At 37.0% G+C, this 11064-nt stretch overlaps 1 protein-coding gene across 1 annotated transcript; it reads right to left on the bottom strand.

The window, feature by feature from the left end:
- Positions 1-7238: 7238 nt before the first annotated feature.
- Positions 7239-10020, bottom strand: LOC106942677 (interferon-induced protein 44-like). The gene is made up of 5 exons (XM_015026001.1): positions 10017-10020; positions 9311-9453; positions 9002-9170; positions 8620-8720; positions 7239-8541 (listed from the first exon to the last, which is right to left on the bottom strand). The coding sequence occupies exons 1-5, from the start codon at positions 10018-10020 to the stop codon at positions 8380-8382; spliced, it is 579 nt and encodes a 192-aa protein (XP_014881487.1). The 3' UTR covers positions 7239-8379.
- Between the last annotated feature and the right edge of the window lie 1044 nt (positions 10021-11064).

Here is an 11064-nt window from a genome sequence, read left to right as displayed (position 1 = left end):
TACCTCTGCTGTCAGTAGAACAGAGCAGGTTTTTCCTGACTTTAGAATTAAGATATTATGCCTCTGTAGAAAAGCCAAACTGATCATTCTGCTTTGCTTTTCCTATTAGATCTAAACATGCACCAGACTTCTGCAGGTGAACAACACTTTTGATATAAACATATTAGTAACAGTTAAGCTTTAGTTGTGCTTATAATTTTCCTACTTTGTATTTTGTAATTTTACTTAGTTAAAGTCCACACCATCACTTCTGGGGAGACGTTTGGTGCTGATGAAGAGCTGCTGAGTAAAGTGAGGAGGAGGATACAGCTGACCGTCACACACTGGCTGCAAAGCCTCTTCATCATCGTTTTCTGTCCCATCACCTCTCGCGTTGGGTCAGATGTGGAAGCGGCCATGAACAAGGTTCCAGGTACTAGTTTTATAATCCATCGGTTTAGACATTCAACTAGTCAAGTAATGAAACAACAACACACTCTAAGAATGTCAAATCTTCCCTTCATCTCGTTTTCTTCTTCTTTTTAGCAGGCCAAAATGTCATCCTGATTCTGATGCACCACACCCGAGACGAGGACTACTCCACAGCTGGAACGATCTGGTCTGATGAATATCCCAACATCATCCTGGATGTTCATGTTCTCTTCCATGAGACGGTGCCAGGATTGCTGCAGTGTGCTAAAAATACAGAGGCAGTCAATCAACTGGTCCGCAAATTAGATCAATGGTCTCAGAAACAACAGATCAGACAGAACAGACAACCGGAGCCATACCGTCAATCACATGATCTAAGTGAAAAGCTTGATGAATGTTGTTTCCCTTACTGGAAGATTGTAGTGCCTGTTGTTGTTCTTCTGGTGGTGTTGGTCATCATACTTCTTGCCGTTTTCTTGACAAGATGAGAAGACATAGAAAGTAAACAAAGGATTTATTTATCATTGTATGCTTCATCTAAATGATGTTCAGTTTGTACTCAATAAATCACAAATTGTATTGTATTCAAACTTTAACATGTTTTACTATTACTTAGCTTAATAACAATTATGTGTCAAAGTATTGATTACATACGTTGAAATGTTTAATTGATCATATGATGTGTACCTGTCAAGTGTCCCATTTTGATCTGGAAACTAATGTATTTTACCCCTCTTTCCTGCTGTGCCAACATATTAGCATTTTCCTGTAAATTTCTTGTTTTGTAATATAAACATTTTCAAAAGCAATACTGTGCCTCTTCAAACTGCATTCGGTCACTGGCCTCGCGAGAACTGACACATGCAGGAACACGCTGTGGTGCACATTCGGCCTGCTGCAGTATAGTGTTGAATTGTTTTGAATGTCTTTCTCTGACTTTCAGTTCTTTCTCCGACTTTCAGTTCTTTTGGACCAGTGGTTCTTAACCTGGGTTCGATCGAATACTAGGGGTTCGATGAATCGGTCTCAGGGGTTCGGTGGAGCCTCTGATGACGCCCCGCTTTGCTGCAGAGAATCACGTTACATTGCTGAGCCAATCAGAGCTGCGGAGGAGCACTGATTGAAGGAGCTCCACTCTCAACATGGATTTGAACTTGTGTCTTTAATTACTTCAGCAAAGCTCACAGTTTTTTCCAAATTTTGTAGCTTTCGGTGTAAATCTGCTCCTCAGTCGCATCTTTTCGGGGTTGCTACTGCCTCTAGCGGCGTGGGGTGGTAACACACCTAATTTAATTACATTACTAAATCAGAATACCGCAGTCTTTATTATTTAATATTAATTTTTCATTCTCTTAAGAATATAGAGCTAATTAAATGATCTAAACAAGACCTTAAAGTGGTTCCAGTTTCTCTCGATGGCCAACCTGTTGAAACTGTGGCTAATTTTAAATAACTTGGGTTGTTCCTGGACAGTCAGCTCAACTTTGCTGAAAACACTGACTATATTTTGAAGAACTGTTCTCAGAGACTCTACCTTTTAAGAAGACTTAGTGATCATGTCTTGAAATTTGGGGTGTGTGGTGGAGATCATATTTTATTTATCACTTCAGAAGGGTTCAGTGAATGCGTATATGAAACTGGTGGGTTCGGTACCTCAAAAAAAGTTAAGAACCACTGTTTTGGACAAATTATGTTAACACCAGTAAAACACATGTAGCCACTGGTTAAAAACCATGCACTTAAGGCCTTTTAATATTTACAAGGTTGGTTGTATGTACACACAAAATATAAGTGAGAAACTTGTATTGTTTTTGTAAATTTTTATCGAGTGATTATATACATTCGGGGAGCGGTTACTGTTGTGAGTAGCGTGAGAAATAATGGAAAAGGCAGAAAGCCAAAGCGTTTCTGGAAGGGACTTGTGTTCTTACATAAGTGTATTCTTGTGTGATCAATTATCTCATTAGTTTAAAGACTGTAGTGAATTTCCTATCTTTGAAGTAGTTTAGGTTAACGAGGGACAAGTGAACTCAACATAGAAGAAAAACGGGACAAAGAAGGGTATTATGGGAAGAAGAAGAGCAGGAGAAGACAAGGAGGAAGCTAATGGAGACCATGTGCAGAGGTTTAAGTGGGGGAAGGAACTGGACTGTTTTATGCACTTTCTGCAAACCTATATAGGAAACCTGCAGAAGTGTGTTTGATTGAATAACTGCAGCTGATCCGAGGTGGCGAGGGGAAAGCGTCAACATGGTGACTCTGGTTTTAACATGATTGAGGAGGAGTCCTGCAACTCGCGTGGCGGAGTTCTAAAAGGGATTACTGCCCCGCCTCAATCTCAGCTGCTGAATTATTCTTAAGCTAGAACTCGTCGGCTGGAAAACATGAAAAAACATGTTTGCGTGTGTCTGCATATAAACATGTATAGCCTAATACATATTATTCAGTATTAATCATTATTTATTTATGTTTATATTTATATAAATATGTATTGATAAGACAAGAGCGGTCCATTAGGCGTCTGTCCTTTTGTTATGTCTGTGAAAAACGGCCTGCTCTACGGAAGACGGGTCCTTCGAAGGCCACGAACATGGACAACCAGAAGAGAGAAGCTGTAGCCTCCGGCTAGCTGCCTAGCCTCCATCTCGGCGTTATGTTGCTTAGCAACCGTGACAACGTGAAGCACAGAGCAGCGAAGGAAAAAAAAGGACTCAAAGTTGTTGTTTTTACTCTTTATTTCTGTATTATTCTTCACCTTTTGTAATAAAGGTTGTTCCATAGTAAAAAGGAAACCTGTTTGTCTGATTATAAAATGTTTAAACACGTATCATTTGCCTCAGTCCTCGCGCGCACAAATGCTAAAGATGCATACCCTAAATTCGGACACAGCTGTTTTTTGTTCGACTCCCTCTACTGGTCTGGAGCACTTCCGTTTTCAGCACTTTTTGTTTGCATCTTGATTTTTGGTTTACATGTCTTTTTATGTTTGCTGCATTTCATTTGCTGTTGTATTCTTTTTGTTTGCGTCTCTTTTTTTGTTTGCATATTTTCTCTGTTGCTGCGCATTTGCACAGATAATGCCTTGTTCACACTAAATATTTGTGAGCAAAACTCATAAAATTTAATATCGGGTAAGAAATGTTAATGCAATTTGAAACAAGAACTAAATAACTACTTATTTAGTTAAGTTGCTAAAGAAGTAGTTATTTTAACTTGATATTGTGAGGAAAAAATAGAGAAATGTGTGCTCTTTAGGTGAGGGCAGTTTTTTTTCTTGCATATTGTCAAATAATTATTTCCTTTAAATTGCAGCATTTAGTTCAATCTCACAATTCAAGATTAATGAACGTTAGACAACATGTCTCCTGTTGTTAAATCAACTTCATGAACTAAATTTCTGAGTTAAAATCATAACTGTTTTCTTGTTGACTTGATTTCATTTACAAGGCAGCAGTTGGACTTTCATTTTAAGGTTAAACCAGCTTCAAATGTTTTACAGTGTGTAACTCGGAACATTTCCACTCTGTTTGGCTATTGTGCTCTAAAGACTGTGAAACAAGTAGAACTCGTAGATCCTGGATCCTAATACCAGAGAAAACAACACAAAAGATTAAGTAAGTAGAATGCCATAGTCTCTTCTTGTCACTGCATGCATCTTTGCAACTGAACTGCCAATCAGGTTTAATTCAATTGTTGAAGAAACTGAAAGAAGGTGACTGCTGCTCTGTTGCCAGCAGATCATGGAACAACACTAGTGACATCTGTATTTCCCAGAAACAGGCCCAGATAGGGAAGTCACAAGATGTAATTTAGCAGCATCTGTGGATGAATTTTCTATTTTTGCAGTCAAAAATACTTTAACTGCAAGTAGTTTGTAGCTATTGCGTTTGTTAACACAAAATAAATTTTAACATTTTTCTTTTCCCAGATTTTTCATTTTTATTTCTCGTAAATGCACATTGAGTGTTGAATGCATGGACTGATTGCTCGTGATAAACAAATGGTTGACGAAAGCATGCTCTGCCAGCTCAATGACTTTCATTGACAACCACAGGATTTTTTGGCAGCAATTTCATCCTTTCAGACGTGGCAGATGGCATCTCAATAAAGCTATTTACTACAAACTTATTTCAGTTTATCAGTAGCCACAACAACATGATCACCACCTCAGAAGAACAGGCTCAATGATGCCTGATTAGGAGGGAGCCCACCGCAGAGCAGGAACACACTATTCCAAAACAAAATGACAAAATAGCAACTGGAGACAGAGCGACTGGTGCCCCCACTAACGCCACCTCCCTGCTCTGCTCCCCTACTCCTTCATCAAAGTCCCAAAACATCTCTGAAGAAATGCCTTCACCTGGACTAAAGTTTTTCAAATTCATGGATGGAATAAATCAACAAGTTCTCCATGGTATTTTCCCTCTTAGTGCTCACATAGCAGACTTGATAGAAATCTGACATTGGGTTCCAGACAATAGTCTTACATCTATTTTTACACCGTGGATGAGATGGAGGTGTGTTACATCAATCTGGCTCTTGGGTGTTGGCTGTTTTGCTAAGGACTGTGAAACAAGTAGAACTCGTAGATCCTGGATCCTAATACCAGACAAAACAACACAAAAGATTAAGTAAGTAGAATGCCATAGTCTCTTCTTGTCACTGAATGCATCTTTGCAACTGAACTGCCAATCAGGTTTAATTCAATTGTTGAAGAAACTGAAAGAAGGTGACTGCTGCTCTGTTGCCAGCAGATCATGGAACAACACTAGTGACATCTGTATTTCCCAGAAACAGGCCCAGATAGGGAAGTCACAAGATTTCATTTAGCAGCATCTGTGGATGAAACTTTGTGAAGATGGTGTGAAGAATTTGTAAAAACTTAACTTTTTGATTATCTCAACCTGGAGTGGAGTTTTATCTGTGGATCAAATCAGATATAAAAAGGAGCACCACCACACAAAGCTCTGAAAGTTAGGATTATAATTTAGAAGTGAACCCTGCACTGGTAGGCAACCAAGGCAGCATCTTTAAAACAGCAGCTATGTTCATTCTTCTGAAAGTCAGTAGCCTCACTCCAATATTTGGACCACCTGAAGATGGGCAAGTTCCTTCTTATTAAAATAAATAAGCAGTCTGTTACAATAATCCAGTTGTAGAAACAAGTATGAAATATCATCTCAGGTTCCCTTACATAGGCGTAACTTCCTGAAGGACTGATGTGGACATGTTCCCTCTCCCCACCAACTCTGGCCTGACGGGGACCGTCCCCATCAATATTTCCTGCATCTTTTTTTCTTTATGTGCCTGCATTTATTTGCGGACAGTAACTCAGCAGCAGTTGCACGCTGTATTCAAAGTGTTAGGAGACAGTTAATGGTTTTTAAAATTAATATGTAAAAGGGTAAAATCATGCTCTAAAAACGTATTTTGTTATACTTATTTGAGGAATTCCAAGGTTTCTTTTATATTTTCTTTGTAAACTGTTTTTACGTTATATAATTCACAATAGAACTTTTCAATCACAGTTTTCATTTCTTCTGTGTTGTATACTATTTTCCCATTTTCTGTGTTTAGCTCAGAAAGAAAACTTGGATTATTTATTATTTTCTTAAAACTTTAGGGACTTTATCCTTTTTTTTCTTTCAGGAATATTTATTGATACTCAAACAGTTAAATTAACAGCACCACGTTTCAGAATAAAATACAATAATTTCCTTTAAATTAGACTAGAAAGACATCAAAAAGTGGGACATTTAAAAAGTCTATGTTCAAAAGTTGTGCAGGACCAGGATGGCTCCCATCAAGACTTGGGGCCATCCTGTTCTTCCAAGAAGCCCTGGTGCTCCTTCCCGCCTGCCTCACCTGGAGAGCCAGGCTGCTGCTGCTGGGAACTTCATCCAAATGGGTGCAGAGGCAATGCTTCTTTGTGGCTGTGTCCTTATTCTAAAACTGTCTTACGTCATACCCTCTATTGAAATGCAGGGTGAGGATACAATTCAGGTCAACTTCAGTTGAACTTCAGTGATTTTTCTTGAAAAATCTAATCTTGACGTTCCTGTTGACTTTCCTTTTCATTGAATTAAAACGAGCACTGTGGTGCCTCCAGCATGCCGGCATGGCTAGCTGCCATGCTGGAGGCACCACGAGGTAAAGGATAAAACCTTTACTAAAACCCGATAACTAAAACCAAATACAAAACTAAAAGGAATACATGTTTTCCACTATCCAGTGGTCAATAGCTCAACCAGGGACAAAGTTTAATAGATCTCTAAACAGTGGTAACAGCCAAGTCACAGTGACTATGAGTATCACCACCCATTGGAGAAAACCGCTGTTCTTAGCCAACAGGCTGAGAAGCTTTGAAAAAGAACAGCTATAGCAAAATGAACATTTGCCTTAGTGCACAAGTGTCACATCAATGTAACACACTTGCATCTCACTCACGGTGCAACACAGGATATAAAACCATGCCGCAAAGCGTTCTGGAAAATAATTCCCACTAGTCTTTTTCTTCTTTCAGTTTTTTAAGTGCTAAATTAAAAACTCGTTTATTCAACTCCTGGAAGTTTGACAAAATGAATAAAAAGTTAACTTACTACTCTAAGTTTATCTTTCACAAACTCACATTTAGGTTCAAAATCTAAAACTCACAAAAATAATTTGACAAAGAATAGAAGGTAGTGGACACAACTAAATTCAGCACAAATGTTTTACAGTGTACAATTTATAATGTCAAGGTGGCTTTGCTATTTAGTTTAATGTACAGCCAAACAAAATATATCAAGAAATTTTAGGTTTGCAATACTTAAATCACACAACATAACTTCATTTGTTTTTATGTTTTTTAATTTTCTTTAGGACACTGGTTATACGGTACAGTAGGGATTGATCAGCAAGGTATCCCACAATGCATTGGGCCACCAGCAGCAACGAGTTAAACCACTTTTTTATTTGTTACAAAAATCAGTTCTAAGATGTTTAAGGTGAAAACATAGATGCTAAAGCTTCATCTATGCAGCCACTTCATCAAGAACAAGACGCTGTGGTGGCACAGGGGCAAAGCACAGCCCACATATGGAGGCCTTAGCTCTCATGGTGGTGGTTGCAGGTTCAATTCCCAGCCTGGTGACATTTCCACATGTTTTCTCATTACCCTATGTCCTGCCAAGTTACTTTCAAATAAAGCCCACTAGAGCCAACAAAACCTTTTAAGAATGAGACACTTTCAGAGCAGTAGAGCTCTTATTGGCTAGTGTTTAGCATTTATATTTGCATACCTTAAACTGCACCATGAGTTATTTGTTGTATGCTCACTGTCAACCCACTCTGCCTGATCCTGAAGCCTTGCAAGTGATTAGGTTTTTCTATAATTTCTGTTTAATTTTAAGCAGAGTTTAATTGTATATAAGAGAAAAGTTAAAATTTTTGTATAACTTTGCAATATCATGTTAAAAATATCCCAAGCACCAATAAACTATTTTGAATGAAAAAAAAAAATAGTAAAGTTTAAGCAGAGACAAATAAAAGGTGGATGTACAACTTTCATATACTAACATTTCATGTTTTAAAAAAATGTGTTGATTTTTTTTAGACAACTTGTTTGCATAATTATGTTAGATTTTACAATGTACTTCCAAATTTTATTTACTACATTGAACAGTTTGGTAGTTTATACAAAGTTCAGTTTTGCTTAATCTACTTAAAGTTAAGTTCACTTTACTTGAATTTTATTTTTCATGTAAAGAAATAATGTACTTTAAACAAAGAACAGTCTTGATTGATCAACATGAATAGATTATGCAAATAGTTGCCTTCATTCCTTTAAGTAGAAAGAGCAGAATATTTTTAACAGTGTAAATTTTAAATGAAAAATTTATATAATTTGGTGTTAGATAATTTTTCACTAATATAAACAATGCCGCTACTTTGATTTTCATGCACATCCCCACAAACAGTTTTGTGGCTTCACAGTTTGTCAGCGTAGTCGTCTCCAAAGTCAACCATCAGCTTCAGAGCACTCAGGATCAGATCGTCGACGTCTGGATTCAGCTGAGTTTCATGACTGTAGTTCTTCACTGGGAGGATGCAGTTCATTGGAATCCCCAGCCTGGAGCTGAAGTCACCCATCTATACATAAAAAATAAATGTAAATTTACTTTGAGTTAGGTTTTGTTTCCTGTTAGAATAAATCTTTCTATGACTCACCTTTTTCTTTAAATATGTGCTCTTGTAGACGTTTCTCAGATTTTTTTGTGTTTCCCCACAGGCTGCATCAATGTGGGTGAGAATCGCCATCTGAGGGATTCCTGTGGATACAGAGAGTTTTCTTTTATTATATCTTAATATTGCATTAGCAATAAATATATTTTAACTGGTTTGTAAAATGAATTCTTCTCAGAATTTTTTTACAAGTGGCAAATACAACATCATGAAAAAAGGACTAAACTGCTACTTTAATTTCTTTTCTAAGCATTTTTTACTTCAACCTCTACTGTTAAAATAAAGTTTAAGTATTTTTGCTAACTTGTGTTTGCAGTTACATTGCTTTACTGGATGCAAGTTTTATTTTTATTTTTTTGTTTCTTACCCAGATCACTGGCTGCTTCTCTGATTTCCCTCATTTTCTTTAAAACATCCTGCTTCATTTCTGGTGCATTAGCGTCATAAATGCAGACCAGAACATGAACTCTGTCACTGATGGACGGGGAAGAGATGAAGCCAGGATCACCATGAGAAAGAGAAGATACAGGATTGAACTGTGGGGGGGAAAAGATAAAATTGCAATGAAAATGTATGTTTTACATAAAGTAAGCTAGCTGTTACAGCTTTAAAATTTAAGTCCATAAGGACAGATCTTTTAGGTGACTTGAATATGATTAAAATACACTACATGTACCTTATAACCATCCTTCACATGTCCCTTCAAGGCCAGTTTGATGTCGTCTGCTCTGACTCCTCTTCCATCTCCGTCCTCCAGACCCATGATGTCATTGAACACAAATGGATAGCTTTCTTTGCCTTTTTTAAATGTATGTGTTTTATACTGAGAGAAAAATGAAAAGGAGGTTAAGCTGTTTTAAAAGTAAACAGCTGACATATAGCTGCTAAAAATACATTTAAAAATTGAGAAGAGCAGCAGAAGTGCTTGAGAATACATATTTTAATTTTAAGCTTAAAGTTGTTTTTCGAAATAAAATTCTGAACATGTTGCTACATTAATCTTGGTGGAATAGTTCCTAATATGTCTCCCAGATAGCACATGATGATAATTCAGTATTGAATTATGGACAGAAAAGTTGATTGTTGGTTGAGGTTGAAGGTTGATTGTTTGATCAACCTTCAACCAATCATCAAATTCTAGTTATTTAACTAATGTTGAAAATATGTTATTGAATCAATGTTGTTTTGTGGTCGAATTCTAATGACTGAAGTGCCAACATCTAATCCAGTGTTTCTCAACCCTGGTCCTCAGCCCCCCCCCCTTCTTCTTCTTTTGATTTTTATTGGCGGCTGGCATCCAATTTAAGGTCATCAGAGATCTCAGAGGAAATTTAACACGCCTCAATGATGTGTAGGATGTGCAAATTCACATCTTAACACACCCATTAATACATGTATGAATGCATGAGCATGTACTGGCATACACACAAATACTTGTTCATATCCTAAATACGACTCATTAACCCAGTGTTATTTAAGAACCTAAATAAGAGATTTCTAACATAATTTGATTTATTATCTAATAGACTAATCATAGACAGTCCTATATTCTTTCTGCTTAGTAATGACTTTAAAAGCTGGCGTTCCTCTGAGTATTTATCACATTCTAACAAGACATGCTCCACTGTTTCCACCTGATTGCAATAATTACAAGCCCCATTCTCATGCTTTCCTATTTTAAAGAGCGAACTATTAAGTCCAGAATGTCCAATTCTAAGTCGAGACATAACTACTTCCTCTTTCCGCCTTCCACTCAGATAATTACTATCTCCCACACTCTTTTGAATTGTATATAGTTGTCTCCCATTATCATGGTTATCCCATAGCTCCTGCCAAATCTTAATCATTTCTTTTTGAATAATAGATTTACCCTCATTTTTACTTAAAGGAATATTCAGATGAACAATATCTGATTTCAAGGCCTGCTTAGCTAAAATATCTACTTCCTCATTTCCTTCTATACCTACATGAGCAGGAATCCAGACAAATTGAACCAAGCATTTATTGTTATGAAGATGAACTAATAATTGATATATTCTTAATATCAAATCTAATCTGCAAGATTTGCCAGATTTAATACTTAATAATGCTGCTCGACTATCTGATGCTATAATAAATGTACTTTCTTCCCTAGTATCATTATCAAGCAACCATTCTAAGGCTAAAATAATGGCTGATAATTCAACTGTAGAAACACCTAAATGCTCAGCTGTTCTCCTCTTAATCAAGACTTTATGGTGTGGGATATCCACTGCTGCCCCAGTTCTACCACTACTTGGATCTTTAGATCCATCTGTATATATAACTATGTTGTCTTTATCTTTCAAAATATCTATTAACTACAACCCACTCTGGAGTCTTACCCTTTTCAAAAATTTCCCTTAATTGAAAATCAACTTCTGGAGATATAAATAACCATGGAGGAATTTC

This window comes from Poecilia latipinna, unplaced genomic scaffold, assembly GCF_001443285.1.
Source record: "Poecilia latipinna isolate Pla-1442-1.1 unplaced genomic scaffold, P_latipinna-1.0 Scaffold4468, whole genome shotgun sequence".
Taxonomy (NCBI): domain Eukaryota; kingdom Metazoa; phylum Chordata; class Actinopteri; order Cyprinodontiformes; family Poeciliidae; genus Poecilia; species Poecilia latipinna.
The sequence above is the reverse complement of the archived record's forward strand: the minus strand, read 5'-3'. Positions and strand labels throughout refer to the sequence as shown.